Source organism: Triturus cristatus, chromosome 2_2 (assembly GCF_964204655.1).
Source record: "Triturus cristatus chromosome 2_2, aTriCri1.1, whole genome shotgun sequence".
NCBI lineage: Eukaryota > Metazoa > Chordata > Amphibia > Caudata > Salamandridae > Triturus > Triturus cristatus.
Window position 1 is genome coordinate 579,257,759 of NC_140582.1, and position 21,552 is coordinate 579,279,310.

General features: G+C 48.5%; 1 protein-coding gene across 1 annotated transcript in view; it reads left to right on the plus strand.

Annotated features, from left to right (window-relative positions):
• ETFDH (electron transfer flavoprotein dehydrogenase) overlaps positions 1–21,552 on the plus strand; it is a 542,885-nt gene that overhangs the window by 291,247 nt on the left and 230,086 nt on the right. Inside the window, exon 10 of the mRNA XM_085641729.1 lies at positions 20,896–21,064. Coding sequence (XP_085497855.1) covers positions 20,896–21,064 — 169 coding nt within the window. The remainder of the gene's footprint in view (positions 1–20,895; positions 21,065–21,552) is intronic.

The window sequence follows — 21,552 nt, forward strand, 5'->3', positions numbered from 1 at the left end:
TCCTACAATGCCCGAACACCACTGCACTGCCCTAAACCCTCAAACACCACCCCCAGCACTACCCCCTACACTGCCCGAACACCACTGCACTTAACCCTGAAACACTACCCCCAGCAAGACCCCCTACACTGCCCGAACACCAGTGCACTGCCCTAAACCCTGAAACACCACCCCCAGCAAGACCCCCTACACTGCCCGAATACCACTGCCCTAAACCCTGAAACACCACCCCCTGCAAGACCCCCTACACTGCCCGAATACCACTGCCCTAAACCCTGAAACACCACCCCCTGCAAGACCCCCTACACTGCCCAAATACCACTGCACTAAACCCTGAAGCACCACCCCCTGCAAGACCCCCTACAGTGCCCGAATACCACTGCCCTAAACTCTGAAACACCACCCCCTGCAAGACCCCCTACACTGCCCAAATACCACTGCCCTAAACCCTGAAGCACCACCACCTGCAAGACCCCCTACACTGCCCGAACACCACTGCCCTAAACCCTGAAACACCACCCCCTGCAAGACCCCCTACACTGCTAGAACACCAGTGCACTGCCCTTAACCCTGAAACACCACCCCTTGCAAGACCCCCAACACTGCCCGAACACAACTGTTCTGCCCTAAACCCTGAAACACCACACCCTGCACGACCCCCTACACTGAACGAACACCACTGCACTACCCTAAACCCTGAAACACCACCCCCAGTACGTCCCCCTACACTGCCCGAACACCATTGCACTGCCCTAACTCTTAAACTCCAGCCCCAGCTTGACCCCCTACATTGCCCGAACACCACTGCACTGCCCTAAACCCTGAAACACCACCCCCAGCACGACCCCCTACACTACTCGAACACCACTTCACTGCCCTAAACCCTGAAACACCACCCCGCTGCATGACCCCCTACACTGCCCGAACACCACTGTTCTGCCCTAAACCCTGAAACACCACACCCTGCACGACCCCCTACACTGCCTGAACACCACTGCACTAAACCCTGAAACACCACACCCCGCATGACCCCCTACACGAACACCACTGCACTGCCCTAAAACCTAAAACACCACCCCCAGCATGACCCCCTACACTACCCAAACACCACTGCACTAAACCCTAAAACACCACAACCCCTACACTACCCAAACACCACTGCACTACCCTAAATCTAGCCCCAGCACGACCCCCTACACTACCCAAACAACACTGCAGTACCCTAAACCCTAAATCTACCCTCAGCACGACCCCTACACTATCCAAACACCACTGCACAACTCTAAACCTTAAAACACTACCCCCAACACGACCCCCTACACTACACAAACACCACTGCACTACCCTAAACCCTAAAACACTACCCCCAGCACAACCCCCTACTCTACACAAACACCACTGCATTACCCTAAACCCTAGAAAAGTAACCACCACCCCATGCCCAATCCCCCTTACCTCTCACTCCTCGTGGTTCCTCTCTCCTCATGGTTCCTGCTTCATATCGTCTGAGGGGCGGTGCACGTCGTTGTGAGGAAACGGAACAGCCTCTGTTTCCTGACAACAACGTGGATTGTCTACATTTTTTTAGAACTCATGGTCATTTACCATACATACCTTTACAACAAAATTTGTTGTAAAGGCATGCGTGGTAAATGACCATGCATTTTGAAAAAAATGCATAGTGATGACTTCGCGATGTACAACACATGCGTGGTAATGCATGCATTGTAATGGTATCTCGAAGTAAAAATTTGTTGTAACAGTTGTTTACCGATCAAAGCTGGCCCCTGTTCTTCAGTGAGTCGTTTTTTGATAAATTAGGAGGAAGGAATGTGTTTTTGTTTTTAACCGAAAAGTGCATTCCCGGCTGTTGTATTGTGAAAGTGTCCACCTGGCCTAGTTTCACTTCCGGTGAGAGAGTGGAAGAGTCTGTTTGGATCTAAAGGGGTTCTGCTGTTGGACGGGGCTGGTGCGACACGTCATCAGAAAACACAGCTAATGGAAAGCGTTGTCGCCGAAGTGTGGAGCAGTGCCATGAGAGGTCAACGAGTGTGCGTCCCACCGCAGTATGACCGTACCTCGTGACCCATGTGCCGCTTTCAGTTTACAGAAGGCAGATGCGGCATCCATCGCAGGTCCTCTTGAAGACCGTTGTAGCACTAATTCTACATTTTGGAACTAGGGCATTTTAACCTTGTTGTTCCTGCCAGATACAAAGAGAAGATCCTGTGTTATTCAGTGCCCTCGTTACCTTTTCTGTGGGTAGTGGTGCTTGTCACTTCGCTGCCCTGCTGGTGCACACGACTGGGCTCCCCACCTCATGTGCCATCTGCATGGCCTCTGCCCTCGGATCACTGGTTTCGATTTCTGAAGTGGTAACATAAACAGTTGCTCCCAAAGGCCTAGCCTGAACACTTAGGTGAATATCCCCTGCGCCAGCATTCTGCGGAAATTCTTTCCTAGCTCTCCCACGTCGACGACGATGTCATAATAGCACGGCTCCGCTCGCGACACCGTTTGACATCATAGGAGCCATAAGAGGACCTCGTCTGCGTGCTGACGTCAGTTCCACCCATTTTTTCCGTGCCACCCAGGTAAACAGGTGGACCGACACATTTTCACATGTATACTAAATATATATATATATATATATATACATATACATAACCAATAAAGGCATAAAGAAATAGCAACAGATGAAGCATTTCTCACTTTTAAAACATAAGCATGATTAAGACATATTAAAAACATTCATGCCAAACAGTAAAATCATCTTTTGGTAGAAACAGGTGGACAACGGGGAGGCGGGTGGTACAGTAAGGAATCCACACGCAGATACTGTATCCACCAGAAAAAGCGTTACCGAAGGTAAGTAACTTGCTCTTCTGATGGATACTTCTGCCTGTTGATTCCTCACCTTTTGAATAGAATCCTCAAGCCGTACCTCACCCGGAGGAGGGTGTCCACCTGACTAGACCCAAAAACCTTGCAAAACAGATCGAGCAAAATGGCCATCCCTCCTAACCTCCGAATCCAATAATAATCAAATAATTTTTAGTCGAAATTATATTGAAAATAATACTTTTATTAATAAATTTAGACAAACACTTAAAGGAAATCTTTTATTTATAATTAATTTAAAGATATTTCATACTTTACAAATTACGCCGAAGGCGCGACTTTTCTAAATGGCTACCGGAATGCACGCAGCCATCGTGTAGAATGTGAAGAATGAATATAGTTTTCCTTACTAAAAATTATTCACAATTTTTTTTATATATATATATATATATAAAATTTAAAAAAAACAGGATTGAGGTACATTCATGCACGTTATAGCTAGAAATTAGCATTTACAAAAACCATAGAAATTAACTGCAAAAACCATAGGTTTCAGGAACGTTATAGTTAATTGGACATTTCACTCGTACAAAACCCCGCAATGCACTGCTGATGACGTCACATATTACATCATTCATGACATGGTCAGTGACATCACTGATGACATCACTGATGATATCATCCACATGAAAATGTGATGCACCTCCTCACACCTGAATATAACCTTTGATACACCCACTCTAAAATACAGACTACCATTTTCGACAAAATAGACACATCAATACCAGTTACTAAATACGCACTGACTGATTCCTAGGTCTACACACAAATCCACTCATTCACCCATACAGTCACTCATACATGCAGTCACTCATCAATACAACACTATCATATGCACTCATACACCTATACAGACACTCACACACTGCCACATATCCAGAGTTACTCACACACTTAGTCATGCAAAGAATCAATCATACTTCCATTTACTCTCCTATGCAGTTATACAGACACAACCTCACTTATTCATACAGATACTAACACATAATTACTCATATAGAATCACTGATAGAAATACACACTCATCCATGCAGCCAATCTCACAATTACTGACTCACATATAGTTATTTATATACACCAGGGGTACTCATAGTACGGTCCGCGGGCCGGCGGCGGCCCGACAAGCCTTCCCTGGCGGCCCGCGTACCTTGCAGACATCGTACCTGTGCAAGCACCGCCGGTTGCAGCAGCGCGGAGCTATGGGGGCCGGGCGATTCTTTTAAAAGCTCTGAATGAGTGGAGATGCAGGGGTGCTAAGAAGAGATGAAATACAACAAAGCCTCATTAACAAGTGACTTGGCCTTTAAAAGACCTGTGAAGTACTTGGGTGCGGCGGCTGTTTGTGTTCCAGGGAAGCCGACTCAGCGCCGGGTGAGGTGACGGACAGGGGGGGGGGGGCGGGCAGCAGCTAGTAAGAGCAGCAGGTGAGTTTAATGCGGGAGGAAGACAGAGTGCGACAGAGGGAGGGAGAGGGGGAAGACAGAGCAGGAGACAGGGAGGGAGAGACCGCGAGAGAGAGACAGACAAGTTGGGAGAGGGAGGGAGACAGAGGGAGGGAGGGGGACAGAGGGAGAACAGATGGAGAGGGAGGGAGAACAGATGGAGAGGGAGGGAGACAGGAAGGGAGGGAGACAGAGGGACGGAGACAGAGAGAAAGGGAGACAAACTGATTGAGAGAGAGGGAGAGAGATAGAGAGAGGGAGGGAGACAGGGAGAGAGAGAGGGAAGGAGAGGGAGGGAGAGGGAGAGAGGGAGAGAGAGAGGGAGACCGAGAGGGAGGGAGAGAGAGGGAAGGAGGGAGACAGGGGGAGGGAGGGAGGGAGACAGGGGGAGGGAGGGAGACAGAGAGGGAGGGAGACAGAGAGGGAGGGAGACAGAGAGGGAGGGAGACAAACACAGTGAGTGAGGCAGAGGGAGAGAGAGAGAGGGAGACGGAGAGGGAGGAAGAGAGGCGGGGAGGGAGATAGGGAGAGGGAGGGAGACAGGGAGAGGGGGGAGAGAGGGAGACGGAGGGAGACGGAGGGAGGGAGGGAGACAGAGGGAGGGAGACGGAGAGAGGGAGGGAGACGGAGGGAGGGAGATAGAGAGAGGGAGGGAGGGATGGAGGGAGGGACTGAAACAGGGAGGGAGACAGAGTGAGTGAGACAGGGAGACAGAGGGAGAGAGAGAGAAATAGATAGAGAGATAGGGAGACAGAGAGAGGGAGAGTGATAGAGGGAGGGAGACAGAGCTAGATAGATAGATAGATAGATAGATAGATAGATAGATAGATAGATAGATAGAAATGTATGAATGCCGGGTCTGGTGGCTCAGTGGACGAAGGCGTCTGCTGCAGGGGCCTGTGTTCAACTTCATGGTCACAGTTTTTTTTTTTTTTTTTTGCTCTAGCCCCGCACCCTCCCCCACTGCCCCCGCCCCCACCGGTGCGGCCCTCGGCCACAAACCACACTGTAAATTTGGCCCCCGAGAGAAAGTTTGTGAGTACCCCTGATATACACCATCACTCACATATACTGCCTTTTACATATGTAGTTACTTGCACATGTACCACTGAGACATCCATTCACTCACCAACACACCCATACACACACACACTCACGCACCCATACAGCTGTATCAACATGCACACTTGAACCCATACACCCAGTGAATCAACCACTCACACATCTATGCACAGTCACACACCTCCCACCCACCCACACACTCAGGCAGCCATACAAATACTCAGGCAAGCAATCAATAACCCATATAGACACTCATGCAGCTACTCACCAACCCATGCAGCAGCTTACACAACAACAGACAGACTGATGCAGACTTTCACACAGTTTAGTCACTAACCCATGCATTCAGTAAGTCACATTTAATCACTCAATTATACAGTCCGTCACGTACCTACTAAATCCTCCATACAGACGCTTATACACCCACTCATTCCTCAATACAGCTTGGCATATATATAAAACAAAATTAAACTTTACAGAAACACAGTCACTGGATGATGTCATCAGTGATGTCATTTGAGATTCAACAGTGATATCATCAGTGATGTCACTGACCATGTCATGAATGATTTAATATGTGACGTCATCAGCAGTGCATTGCGGCGGCGCGAGTTATAGTTAGCTGAACTAACTATAACGCCGGAATTTTTATGTTTTTGTACAAGTGAAATGTCCAACTAACTATAACGTTCCTGAAACCTATGGTTTTTTCAGTTAAGATATAGTAATAGCCAAAATAGTAATTGTTATGATCATAAATGTTGGATTAGGAAGAAGGAACGGTCACATGCCTTGGTGAGACACCATTTTTTAGGTTAAGGTCTTCATTAGACTAAGATGAAGCTGTCATTCTAGGAGAAAAGGCTGCAATGGGAAAAGGTAATTGTCATGATCCGGCGCGCGGCGGCGCGATTCCACGAAGAACGGACTCCAATCCCTAGGAGTCAAGGTGCTCACCCGCAGCACGGGACCTCCTGTAACCCCCCGGAAGCGGATAAAGAGCGTGACGACCTGGGAGGCAGGGCCAATGATTCTCGTCGTCTTGCTCCCGATCAACGGCTCCGCAGCGATCCTCGGATTGTCTCGTTCTCCTTGGCTCCAGCTTTTGCAAACCTGCTCTGTCTCCTCGAAAGGATTCCCGAGGATTCTCCTGGCAAAAAGTGTCGCTATCTCAGGCAGCGCGAGAGAGGTGAGCGCTCCTTGCTAGACCACCTTCACTTCGCCCTCGACCCGCGGGACCGTGTTGCCTTCAACTCACGTTTCTCCCCAGATTCCTCCCCTGTCATCACACGACCGGGCCGCCCTCTCCGCTCGGCACCTCATCCCCAGACAGGGGACCGTACCTGCCATCCCGGCGCTCCTCCGCCCAAGGATTCCGGGCGTGATGTAGCAGCGCCGGCCTCACTAGCTCCGTGATTACCCGCTCTCTCCGTGCCTCTCCCGTGCAGCAACGGGTCGGTACGCGAGGGGACCCCTCTAGACTTCCCGGCGCTCCTCCGCCCCAGGATTTCCGGGCGTAGAGCGGTAGCTCCTGCTCGACTTGACCCCGGCTCCTCTGGAGTACTATCGCTCTCTTCTTCACCTACCTGTGACGCAACAGGAGAGTACAGGAGGAGGGCGCACTGAACCTAACCGCTTCCTCCTGTCCTGATTCATTGCCCAGTGACTCCAACTGGGCCTAGGATTCGCCCCCTTCCCGGGGAACCAGACCGAGGGAGGAAGGAGCTGCAGGTACTGGAAAAGTCAGGCCAGGGGTGGTGTCTGGGACAAGAGAGTAAGCCTTGGGTTAATCCATCTCCTTCTTTCTTGCAGGTCTCTCTCCCAGCTGTTCCCATCCTTCCTTCCCTCGCCCACCTGTCTTCTGAGTCCGCGGGTATTACACGTACACCGGACTGGGGACGGATGGGCGGTGGACCCATACATAGCATCGGCATCATCCCGAGGAGAGGATCCCAGGGGACCGTGCCAGAATCATTGGCCCACAAATTTTTCTCCTCCTGATCACGTCGGTGCAGAAACATGGCCACATTGAACGACGTGTTAGCCGCGTTGGCCCAAGTACAGCTGGAATTGGCGGCATCCAGGGAGGAATCCGCCGCGTTGCATACTCGCCTGGACCGCATGCAGCGTAATCCCTTTGACGCGGGGGCGGCATCCCCTTCACATACACCTCCAGTCGTGGTGGAAATGCCGACACAGATACCCTTGGCCCCCCCGGAGAGGTTTCACGGGGACATTCAAAAGGTACAAGTCTTCCTGACTCAAGTGCAGCTGCACTTCCACTGCAAACCTAAGCTCTTCCTCACCAATCAAGCCAGAGTGGCGTTTCTTATCTCCTACTTGACCGGAGAAGCAGCGCTGTGGGCTGTCCCCATAGTGAGGAGAGACGACGCCCTTTTATACGACTGGGACACCTTTCGGCAGGAATTCGAAAAGACCTTCGACCGCCGAGCAGACACCTTGTCCGCCGATCGCGATCTCCTTGACCTTCGCCAAGCCAACTCCGATTTCCTGGGGTATGTCAACAGCTTTCGCAGGTTGGTGGCCGAAACTGACTGGCCTGAGTCGAAGCAAGCCGCGATCTTTTACAGAGGGCTGACGGAAGAGCTGAAGGATGTCATTGCCCAGATAGACCCGCAACCAGTCACCTGTGCAGCCATGATTGAGCTGGCTTCCAGACTAGAATATCGGCTCCGAGAAAGAAAAGGAGAACATAAACGAAAGGACAAAACCCCTTCTCTGTTTGAACATCCCCGTCTGTCGGAACAGGCGTCAACCAGAGCGGACCCCATGGAGATAGGGACAGTGAGAGCGTCCTTGACCCTTACCGAACGGGACCACCGACGAAGACAGGGCCACTGTCTTTACTGCGGCAAGAAAGGCCATTTCTTGCGCGAATGCCCGGTGCACCCGAAGACCAGTAGGCTCCGGGCCAGTCAGACTGTGGCCGGCCTCGGCGAGGGACCGGCGGATAACCGACGCGCTTGAAGGAACAGGAAGGGAAACCTTCAAGCTGTCATTACATCCCTTCTCTGGAGGCTGACGTCACCAAAGAACCCGACCACCTGTTTATCACCGTGCAAGTGACACTCGACAGGGGCCCAACAGATGTTAGGGCCATGATCGACTCCGGAGCCACGGGCTGCTTTATGGACGTCAAGGAAGCGGAGCGGTTGAAGATTCCCCTCCGTCTCAAAGACACTCCCGAGCTGGTTTATGCCGTCGACGGCAAGGAATTGGAATCTGGTCCCATACGGCAAGTCACCCCGTCCCTGTGGGTCACCATAGGGAAAGACCACGGCGAGTGGCTCTCCCTGAACATCATACAAACCCCACGGTGTCAGCTCATCCTTGGGTTGCCGTGGTTAAGGCGAAATGAGCCCTCTATCCAATGGATTACCAACTCGATCACGTTCGGCTCCCCCTTCTGCCACACCCAATGCCGTCTCAGGGGGACCCCTCAGGAGAAGGACGAGGTGGTCTCGCATCACGTGGCCACAGCTGCTGTGAAGGAGGTGTCTCTCCCCGACTGGTATGCTCCGTATACAGAGGTCTTCGATAAACAAAAAGCCGAAGAGTTGCTGCCGCATCGCGACTATGATTGCCGCATTGATTTGATTCCGGGAGCCACCGTCCCGTGTAGCAGGGTGTATGCCCTTACGGGCCCCGAAACCTGCCACTTAAGGGAGTACTTAAGTACTTGAAACTGGGATTTATTCGCCCCTCCAGTTCACCTGCGGCGTCCCCCCCTGTTTTTTGTACCAAAGGCAAACGGCGAACTACGCTGCTGTATCGACTACCGCTCCCTCAATGCACTGACCGTCAAGAACCAATATCCCTTGCCGCTCATGCCCGTTCTACTGGAGCAAGTCCAGGGAGCACGGATCTATACAAAATTAGACCTCCGAGGGGCGTATCATCTGGTTCGAATACGCGGGGGCGACGAGTGGAAGACCGCGTTCAAAACGAGATTCGGCTTGTTCGAATACTTGGTGATGCCCTTCGGGCTTTGCAACACCCCGGCCGCGTTCCAATACTTCCTCAACGAAGTATTGAGGGACTTCCTGGACCGATACGTTGTAGTGTATATCGACGACATTCTGATCTTTTCGTCTGATCCCGAGGAACATGTCGGCCACGTTCGGAATGTGTTGGCGGCCCTTGAAAGAAACCGACTGTTCTGCAAACTCACAAAATGTGAATTCCACGTTACCACAGTGGAATTCCTTGGCGTCCTGCTCACCCCCGAGGGACAGATCATGACTGACCGTAAGGTTCAAGCAGTCGCCAGGTGGCCTCAACCTACGACAGTGAAGGAAATCCAGAGCTTCCTGGGCTTCTCGAACTTTTACCGGATGTTCATCCGCCATTTTTCTCACATGGTAACACCGCTCACCAAGCTAACTCGAAAGGGGCCCCCTTCCTATGGTCTGCGGAAGCCCAGATGCCTTCGAACAACTCAAGAGAGCCTTTACAACCGCCCCGTCTTACGACATGCCAACCCCGAGCTGCCATTTATAGTTGAAGCCGACGCTTCCGACGAGGCCGTGGGCGCTATCCTATCTCAGCGCCAACCGGACACCGGATTGCTCCACCCGGTAGCTTACATGTCCAAGAAATTAAGCCCGGCCAAACTCAACTATACCATATCGGAGAAGGAGTTGCTCGCCATTCGAGAAGCATTCCTGGAATGGCGGCATTGGTTGATGGGGGCTCGACATCAAGTGACCATGTTCACGGACCATCGGAACCTCCAATTCCTGCGGTCAGCTCGCCATCTCTCTCCCAGACAAAAGAGGTGGATGCTCTTCTTCGCGGAGTACCATTTTATGGTTACATATCGACCCGGAACGCTGAACAAAAAAGCCGATGCCCTGTCACGCCAAGATCCTCCGTGCCTTCCCGCGGGGACCCCCGAGCAGTCCATTGTCTCCCCGGAACATGTCGTAGGCTGCTTAAAGACTAACTTGTTTTTGCAGAAAGTGAAACAAGGAATCCGAACCTTTGCCTGGGCTTCATGGCTGAGGAGCCACAAAGAATGGCGCCTACACCACGGTCTCACCCTGTGTGGCTCCAAGGTGTTGGTGCCCACACTCAAGCTCCGGAAACTCGTCTTCTCCTGGTGTCATGACCTGCCCTGCGCGGGACACATGGGAGGGACCAAAACCTTGGAAAAGGTGTTGAGGCAGTTCTGGTGGCCTTCCGTGCGGCCGGACGTTTTACTATGGGTAAAGCAGTGTGCGGTATGTGCACAAATGAAATCGGACCATCAACGAAAACAAGGACTCCTGATGCCGCTTCCTACCCCTATGAATCCCTGGGAACTGATATCCATAGACTTCGTGATGGGGCTGCCAAAGGACCAGGGATGCACTGCTATAATCGTTGTAGTGGACTATCTCACCAAAATGGGGCACTTTATTGCCTGTAAACAGGTCCCCACGGCAGGGGTGTTGGCGACGCTCCTGTTGAGACACGTGGTGCGGCTTCATGGACTTCCTTTGGGGATTGTGTCTGACAGGGGGTCGCAGTTTACGGCCCGGTTTTGGAAGGTGTGGTGTGAACAGCTCGGTATCCGCTCCTCCCTCTCCACGAGCTTCCATCCGCAGACGGATGGCCAGACGGAGCGGCTCAACCAGACCCTTAAGCAATACCTGCGCTGTTACATAGATCAAGCAGCAGACTCTTGGGTTGACCTGCTCTGGGTAGCTGAAGTGGCATACAACAACTCACAACACTCCTCCACGCACCACACCCCCTTCTTTCTCGCTTCAGGGTTCCACCCGCGCTTTGTCCCCTTTATTCTTCCACGGGAGAACGTGTCTCTTCCCGATTTGCAGACACGGCTCCGCGCCATACGCTCCGCGCTGATACAAGCCCGGGCTAGCCTTCAGGTAGCGAAACGTAAATACAAAGGCCAAGCCGACAGACATCGCAGACCCGCACCAGTTTATCACAAAGGGGACAGGGTGTGGCTGTCCACAAGGAACATCCGATTCCGTAAACCCAGTGCCTTCACTCCAAAATTTATAGGGCCCTACCCTGTAGTCCGACACGTGAACCCCGTGTCGGTGCAACTGCGTTTGCCCCCTCAGCTGCGCATACAGCCGGTGTTTCACGTGTCGCTGCTCAAGCCCTCGTTGTGCCCTATAAAGAAGGCCCCGGCCCCCGTGTGGGTGCACCATGAACATGAGTATATCGTTCGGCGAGTCCTGGATTCCAAGCTGGTGAGGGGCAAATTATGGTACCTTTTGGCTTGGAAGGGTTACGGTCCGGAGGAGAACTCCTGGGAACCTGCTTCGGCGGTGCACGCTGCCCGCCTGGTGGCGGCCTTCCACCGCCGCTCTCCCTCCAAGCCCGGGGGCTCCGGCGGCCGGGGCACCGGGGTGAAGGGGGGTGTGCTGTCATGATCCGGCATGCGGCGGCGCGATTCCACGAAGAACGGACTCCAATTCCCAGGAGTCAAGGCGCTCACCCGCAGCACGGGACCTCCTGTAACCCCCGGAAGCGGATAAAGAGCGTGACGACCTGGGAGGCGGGGCCAATGATTCCCGTCGTCTTGCTCCCAATCAACGGCTCCGCAGCGATCCTCGGATTGTCTCGTTCTCCTTGGCTCCAGCTTTTGCAAACCTGCTCTGTCTCCTCGAAAGGATTCCCGAGGATTCTCCTGGCGAACAGTGTCGCTATCTCAGGCAGCGCGAGAGAGGTGAGCGCTCCTTGCTAGACCACCTTCACTTCGCCCTCGACCCGCGGGACCGTGTTGCCTTCCACTCACGTTTCTCCCCGGATTCCTCCCCTGTCATCACACGACCGGGCCGCCCTCTCCGCTCGGCACCTCATCCCCAGACAGGGGACCGTACCTGCCATCCCGGCGCTCCTCCGCCCAAGGATTCCGGGCGTGACGTAGCAGCGCCGGCCTCACTAGCTCCGTGATTACCCGCTCTCTCCGTGCCTCTCCCGTGCAGCAACGGGTCGGTACGCGAGGGGACCCCTCCAGACTTCCCGGCGCTCCTCCGCCCCAGGATTTCCGGGCGTAGAGTGGTAGCGCCTGCTCGACTTGACCCCGGCTCCTCTGGAGTACTATCGCTCTCTTCTTCACCTACCTGTGACACAACAGGAGAGTACAGGAGGAGGGCGCCCTGAGCCTAACCGCTTCCTCCCGTCCTGATTCATTGCCCAGTGACTCCAACTGGGCCTAGGATTCGCCCCCTTCCCGGGGAACCAGACAGAGGGAGGAAGGAGCTGCAGTTACTGGAAAAGTCAGACCAGGGGTGGTGTCTGGGACAAGAGAGTAAGCCTTGGGTTAATCCATCTCCTTCTTTCTTGCAGGTCTCTCTCCCAGCTGTTCCCATCCTTCCTTCCCTCGCCCACCTGTCTTCTGAGTCCGCGGGTATTACACGTACACCGGACTGGGGACGGATGGGCGGTGGACCCATACATAGCATCGGCGTCATCCCGAGGAGAGGAGCCCAGGGGACCGTGACAGTAATGCAAGAGGCTAGCGAAAAAAAACTCTAGGAATTTGTGGGTACTTATTACGTGGGGTTATAATCATTCCAGGGACATTCAGGGCACATGTATTGGAACATATGAGTGGATTTCACAATTATGAGGCTCTATAGACCTAAACATTTATATTTGTTTCCACAACTGTCTACAGCAAAAGACACAAGGGAATTCAGAGATGTACAGGTCGAAAAAGCCATCCTACTACAAAATCAGATAAAACCCCAGGCCTTGATGTTGTACCTGTAGATGACTAGAAAGCTGATCTATCAATATGGGTCCTAATCCTTACTTAGGGTCTTTAAAGCAGTCCTCAAATCTTGAAGCACCTCTATATCATAAAAAAAGGCATAAAAACTGACCCCCTGGACTACTGCCCAATATCATTATTGGATGGTGCAGGCACGATTTACAGAAGAGTCCTTCTTAATCATATCCAAGATTGGATTAAAACTGAAAAAATAGTGCATAATCAAGCAGGTTTTAGGAAGGGCATGCGGCTATATTTATCTGCACAAAATATGTAAGGCTAAGGGAAGTACCACTTTATTTAACGTTTATAGATCTCAAGTCGGCATTTGATTTAGTAAATAAAGAATTGTTATGGGTGGTGTTGGAGCAGCAGGGACTGGACCAGTATTTTTTAACAGCACTACAAAGTTTACACAAGGATACAATGGCTTGGGTACTTTATGGACCTAAGGGGGAAATTAAAGGGAGTTTCCCGATTGCCAGAGAGGTGCACCAAAGGTGCATATTAGCCCCTTTGCTTTTCTCTCTGTTTTTGCATGATGTAGGCTCATATCTTTCTAACTTGAAATTAGATAACCCGAGGCTTAGTACTAGAAGGATACCTGTACTATTATTTGCGGATGATGCTCTCTCATGATTGACTGATCTCTCGATGCATACGCTGTTTAAGGGCTTTGTTGAATACTGCTCGGAAAAACAGTTAATGATTAACATATCAAAACACCGAGTTAAGATGCTCCTTTTTTGTTAATAATGAACCCTTGGAACGGGAGAACAAATTTTATTTTTTCAGGGTTTGCTGTACCGTAGCCCATCCCGCATTTTGCTCTGAAAAAGAAGGGCATGGAAAATGTGGAAAACGCAATGTACATGTGATTCGCCATTGGTGGAAATGCTGGAAGGTACCTGATTATGCATGTTCTTCTACCCTACAAGGTGGCCACCATGGTGACAGTAGAAAACCCAGAGTGGCGAGATCTCGCGAAACCGCGGTAGTTTAGTGGCCATTAACACATTTTATTTTACTGGGCAATGCCTGCTATTCGGTTTCTGGTTGTGGGTATTTGCTGTCAGTTCCTTTTCCTCGTCTTCTTGATTGGGCGGTAAGATCCGTCTGTGCTTGTGGTCCTTCAACAGGGTTCACGGTAGTAAAGGAGCGTTCCTTCTTTAATGCCATACTGTCATTGGAAGTTATTTGGACATTTATTGCCTGCAGTCGCCGGCCCATCGGTAGCATGGTTGTGGTGCCTGTTCTTGCACACCTTTGTCTATTTCGTGAGCACGTTCAGTGTGGGTCCGCTCTCCTGCTGTGTTACTCGTAAGGGCCATTCGGACTTTGTAGCCCCCCCGAGTATTGCATAAAACGGACTGGCACCAAATATTGTGGCCTTTCTTCATTGCACTCTCTGCTCTCAGGTCACATGCATGGGTTGAAGCCTGGTTACTTAGAGAGAGTGATATTTCTCACGCTGCAGAATTATAGTTGCACACTTTTGAGATGCCATATGGTCCTATGAGGGTGTCCACATAAATTGTTGAATCATGTACACTCATTGGTTATTGTGAATATTATTATGTTGGGTCAAAAGTTTGATTCCGTTAGGGGCATATTCTGGTCACAAGCTCCTCATGATTAGTTCTGAAACACCCTCAAGTGTATGTTGATCTTCAGTTAGCAGATTTATTATCAATTAACCTTTAGCATTTCTGATATATATGATTGGACATTATTTCTCCATGCACAACTGTGCGATAATAAGATTTCCTTACAAATGATTGACTGCTGATATTACTTGATTGATGCCTTGCAAATTGCACATTGGCACATAGTGTTGGGGTAGGTTGTTTTTCTCTTTCAAGTTTCCTTCCCTGGTGTACCCACCCGATTCCCTCCCCCCCCTGTCTAGACACTCCGTTCCTCTGCTCAAACTATTGTCCGAGACCGACCTGCTGGAAAGTGGGTTCCTGGAGGGGGGAGGGGGGGGGGGGGTGTTGTTAGTGTTCCCGAGGATCCGTCCCCTGACATTATTATTGCATACGATGCAATACTAGATTAACTTGGAGTCAAGACAGGAAAAAAGCTGCAGCTATATTAGAGTAAGCTGCAACTGCCATTTCTAGATATAAGCAAGACAAGCATTTGCAATGCAATAGGTCTCGCATTTGCAAAAGTTTAAGCTATTGGCATTGTTCATGACAATGCCTTTTTTAATCTATTTTATAAAACAAACACATAATGGCATTTATTTATCATTTACAAAGCCAATAGCCAGTGTTGCATTATTATTAGCAACGCCAGCTGCTCACACTTTTATAATGCGAGACCTATTGCATTGCAAATGCTTGTTATGTTTGTTGGCATTGGTTCACTTGTTTGTTCAGGATACATACGCCCCCGCCCCTCACCACACACAAAAATTCCCTTGTGACGACTTTCTACTTTCAGTTTCTATTTTATGTTAATTGTGCTGACCGAGGGAGGAAGAGAGAGCAGCAAAGAAAGCCCACAGACACAACCAATTACCCTCTGCAAACGATTCCGTGGTCAGTCCCCTTTCATGTCGTGTCCACCCAGGGGGAGGGGAAACTGAAGCAGAGACGAGGGGATTGAAAACGAGAGGCAGCCGCAAACCCAAAAAAAGTCTTAAGTATTTGCAATGCAATCGGTCTTGCATTTCTGAAAGTTAGCGCTATTGGCGTGGTAAACGATATTGTATTTTACTTATTTTTTTTGTTTGTAGAGGTGGAGAGTGTGTGTGTGTTTTTTTTAAACCTTATGGTAAAGAAACTGTGTTGAAGACCTGAAGAGAACCAATATGAGAAATGGTGAATCAGTGTGTGCATGTGCAATCAAATTATGTGGTTAGTAATTATGTGGTATGAAGTGTTGTGAACTTATGTGTAGTGGTATTGCATGTCCTTGGGTGGCATGTATTGAGTGGAATTATGTGGCATGATGTGGGAATCTGTGGTGTGGATTGGATGTATGTGGTGTGTAGTGAAATTGTGTTGTGGACTTGAATTTTGTGACATGGGATTATGTGGAGTTGAATTGTGTTGCATGGAATTGTATGGCATAGAGTGAAAATATGTGGAGTGTAATACTGTGGTATGGAGTGTAATTTTGTAGGTTGGACTGGAAATATGTGTAGAGGAAATTAAGTGGAGTTTAAATTGTGTTGCGGAATGTAATGGAATTATGTTGCAGGGGAGAGTAATGTGGATTTTGTTTTTTGGGGAGCGAACAGCTGGGAAGACTGCTTTGGTTTGGAATGTGCACGGATCGATTTTTAGGATGTTCTGCATGCAGGAGTATTCATTGGCTGTTAAACAACTGACTGCTGTTTTAACGCAATCATGACATAGGATTTTAATGTCCGGCCAGAGATTTTATATCTGTGTTAGCAGGCACCTGAAGTGTGTAAGGCTCAGGGAGCAAGACAAATAGTTAAGCAGCAGGGAGGGACATGAGTTGATGTGGGGTGGGGATGGCAGGGCAGGTAAAGTTAAATACAAGTTTCACAAAGTGACTCCACATTTTGCAACAAGTGTTGCTGTGCCTCTGTGTTAAATGGACTTGTCTCTTTAAGGGAATCATGATATTGGATTTTACTGGTCCTGGGAGAGATTCTGGTCTCTACAGCGGAAGTGTGTAATGCTTAGGGAGGAAGACAAACAGTTAAACACGCATGGACAGGCGGGAGGTGGTGTGGTAAATGACAACCTTTTTTTTGCAGTGGAATGATAATTTTATCTACCAAAAAAAGTAACATTGTGAAAAAAGTGGTTGTCAACGGAATAAACAGGAAAAATAATATGTGTGAAAGTTGGGGATTTCTGCTGTTATTACACAATTTTTAAAGAAAACCAGACGTCTGCCAGTCGTGTATATATATTTTTAAAAAAACAGCTTGCACGAAGCAACAGGCGAGTGTGAACAGCGTGAAACGTAAATCAAAGTAAAACGACGTGGAAGGTAAAGTAACGGGGTAGGGACCGTCGGTATGTGGCTGTTAAGGTGCCAATAATTTCAAGAGTGTACATTGTGAAGACAAAGGAGCTTTAACATACCTTGTCTCACCTTCTCCAGCCATAAATGCTTCAAGCTCCCCAGCTGCTTCTCTTCATTTCAGGGCACGGTACTTACTGTAGTGGCTGCGTCTTATGCTGAGAGTGGGTGATAAACATATCTATTGCTTGTTGTTAACACAAACGTCGGCCACTTATCAGTTAATCATTTTCAGCTGTATAGATTGTGAGGTAAAACCAATCTTCGATCCACGCTTAATAATTATTTGGAATTACTCTGCAATTACTACGTCCGCATGTTTAGGATTAACCAAAAAGCAGCCTTAACAAAGCCCACAATAAGAAAGCCTTGACGGCCAGGGGTGCATCTAAGAGTGGTTGGAAGATTTGCAGCTTCAGCTTAAGAGAGAAAGACATTAAGAAACACAGAGACGTTACTGTTTGCCACAGCCTGCCGTCCCGGTACCAAAATAAAGGGGAGGGGGTGCCTCATTATTGCTCATGGCCTCATACTTACGTGGCCCCGACCACACATGAGAGGAGACCAGAAGATGAGCAGGATTAGCAGAGCCAGAGCGCAACAGTGAGCAAGGGACACAGTTGCACCTGTGACTCAGCAGTAGCAGCACCAGATCCTCAGGGCACAACTGGGTCTGCGTGCACACAGCCTGCTGGGACCTGTAGTGCACTGGAGACACACTTAGGCCAGGTTGCATGACAAATGTAATATTTTTAACTGTAATTGACATAAACGAGAGAGAGCGTAGAAGGACGATTTGCTTTATTACTCTGTGCTGAACACACCTTGACGGAAATGTAGTTGTACTGCGTGTTTCCGACTACAGTGCTGGGAGTTTGTGAATAGGCAGCAAATGTGAAGACTAGTGTGAAGGGCTGAAATGCCTCCTTCCCTCGGCAGCGCTCCATGGAAGTCTGTTGGAGCGCATAGAAGTGTGTTAAATTACTCGTGCTGGACAGGATTAGTGTGGGCATCCCAAATAAAAATACAACTTGTGTAAAGTCTGCGAATGCGCAGCAGACGTTAAGAGTAGTGGGAGAGGCTGAAATGCCCCCTGCTCTCTGCAGTGCACGAAGCAAACCTGTCGGAGCGACTAAAAGTTACTGTGCTAGCAGGATCGGGGGAACGCACGTAGGCAACAAAAGACCACATTTTGATGAAATGCAAATGCCGTGGGAAACATGAGTGCGCCATGCTCATACACGATGTGTAAGATAGCCGGCAGCAGCACGCAAGACAAACAAGCTTTGGCCGCGAAACTAACGCGGCCGCAAAAGTGAAAGTGATCGCGATCCCGATTGGAAAGACACATGGGGCTGCGCACGTGCAGGTTCACGTGCACTGTAGCTTTAGGCCACGGCAGCACTTGAAAAAGCCTGTTTACAAAATGTCTCGGCCAGATCAGCGCAAGCGCTGGATCAGGCGAGACCTAAAAAAGGGGGACAGGCCTTGGGCATGTTGCTGCATGCATATAGAACGGCAGTGCTATATGGAGCAGAAATATGGGGTCAGAGAGGTTTCTACAATCCAGAAAAATCAATTATACACCCTTAACCACCCACTACTTAGAATTGGGTATCATCCCCATCTTGGACATCATTGCCCTTACCCAAATATTATATTGGGTTCAGTTACACAGGAATCGGCATGCAGGTTTATACTTGAAATCCATGAGGGAGGTAGTTTCCTATCCTGGAACATTTAGGATGCCTTGGTGGTACCATGTTCAAAGGATCCTAAAACTGCTCAGTCTTATCTACGAGAATCCCACTGCCATTAAAGATAATACACTCTTGAAAATTCAGGAGGCTTATTGGCAGTATATAATCCAAAATGATCATAATTCTGATCAGAGTGGCTCCCTGGTACATGGATTTCTTGATAATAACGACCATGTTGGGTTTAAAAATCTGCCCAGACGATATTTACCCTGAGATATGATGTTTGCTATGGGAAATAGTCTTTGCAACACGATGTTTACCTCACAGTGCCTTTACCACGCAGGTTTTTACCACGTATAGGCTTTTACCATCCATGACTCTACCACGCATTTAAGGTAAGTATGGGGGCTTGGGGGGTCTCCCCCTAATAAGATAAAAATTAAATACATATATATATTTATTTATTTAAACTTACCTTACTAATACTTACCTTGGTTAGACTAATAATGTGTAGTAATGGTACGCCAGGTTAAAGCATGTGCTTGCTAAAAAACATGTGAGGTAAAAAATGTGTTGGAAAGGCATGCAATGTTTTTACCTGTGTTTTTCTGTTATACAACAGTTTGCTATACATTAAGTTGAGTCTGGGTATACTTTCATCAAAAACGTATACGCCAGATGGAAAAATGCTAAGGGTAATTATGAATTCTGCAAATGTGCCAGGGAAGATAAAGATATCCAAATTGATTTTATGTTATTCTGCCCCAAAACATCAATTGTCCATACAAAATGGCTTGCCCCTTATTTGATGCTTATAATATATCGAGGGAGGTAGATACCCTAGCCCTGTGTAATAGGATGGATGAGCCTCTAATTTACCTTGCAGTGTCCATGTATATTTGGACTGCTTCGATTGTGACTGGCAAGTTTAAGAATACGTGAAAATCTGGTTGATCATAGCTCGCTTACTTATCTTTTAGAGTTGATAAATATCTGTTTTACTGTATTATGCAATTTATCATTTTTGTAAGTTATGATCGAGTAGGTGGGCGGTAAAAGTTACTATTGAACTCTATTTTAAATCTGTGTTATTCCATTAATATATTATTTTTTTACTGCTTTTATTGTGTATTTTTTTGCTGTAACGTGAAGTGATGATGCAGTCCTTTTAAAAATGTAATATTGTGATTGTAATGTATAATTTTAAGGCTTATAGTGGCAACAATTATTGAATAAATATACAAAATAAATGGCTTTCATTGGAAACTCCATATCATGTTCTTATAGTGGGCTCCTGTTCCTTTAGGTAAATCAAAGTATGCTTTGCTTGTCCATTTGTACAATTTTCAAGATGGTGTTCCTGGAAGGAAAAGACAACCAACTTCAGTCAGGGGGGAGGCTTCTGAGAAGTTAAATTGGACCAGTATTGTAAAGTTGAAAGATGGATCCCCATTTAACCCCTTCGACGCTCATGACGGAACGGTTCCGTCATGAGCGTCGGTTGAGCTGTGCTCATGACGGAACCGTTCCGTCATGACCACGCCCGCGCAGGTAACGGTCAGCACAGCGGGGGAATCCGCCCCGCATGGAAGGGGTTAAATCTAGAGAAGGAAAACGTTTTACTATTTTTGCAGTGACCTATTTTATTTTGATTTGAATGCCCATGTCTTTTTCACCTTGTTAACACATTGTCTAGTCAAGGTGTTTTTTGGACTTTCATTGTAAATTTGGCAGCATAGTCATAGCTCACCGTTGTTATTGTGTAATTCTAAATAAGTAGCACATGCAGGTGATGTGCATTAGTTCACATTTGTAGTAAACCAGCAATCGTTGCATATGTTGAGGCTTTCCATAGAGCAACCTAAATGATCTCTTATCATAAAATATTTACAAATGCACTTATAAAACATTACTGTGCTCACTATTGTTTTGGGGGTGGGTGATTTGGTTGACTGATTGCATAGTTTTTAAGTGCATAAACGATGTGATGATATTTTGTCCTATTGTTTCCCTCTGCTCTCAGTCTTTACCAACTCTAACTTTTCCTGGTGGAATTCTCGTTGGTTGCAGTCCTGGTTTCATGAATGTTCCAAAAATCAAAGGCACGCACACAGCAATGAAAAGTGGGATGGTGGCTGCTGAATGTATCTTTAACCAACTAACCAATGAAAATCTCCAGTCAAAAACAAAAGGTGAGCTGGTTCTGTCCCTAAGGTGCCTGTTGTACAATACTGCTGATTTCCGTTATGAGAAATGAGACATTTTTAGTTTTTGTGGCAGTGGTGAAATGAAAGTGTTTTGTGGTCAACTACAAATATAGGGTTTTACAGTTCTTACATGCATGAACTGGATCAGGCCTCATTTTACAGTAATTTTGATTTCTATTTTTATTAGTTAAATCATGCATTATTAATGACCCTGACCCATCAAGAGATTGGTATAGGTAGATTGGTTCCTCTTTGAGCCTTAAAACAAGAGCTCGGAGACTCTGACGAATGTTTAAAAGTTTAAAATAGAGGGAGGAGCCTAGCGCTTGACCAAGATGGCCGCGTGAGCTCTGAGCTCCCGAGACCCTCGCGCCCTCCATCGACTATCTTGTCTCCAATCCTGTCTGTATGCATGGCATCGTGTAGATGACCTGTCAGGGAGGCGATTGATGCTACCCGCGGTCGAATCGCCC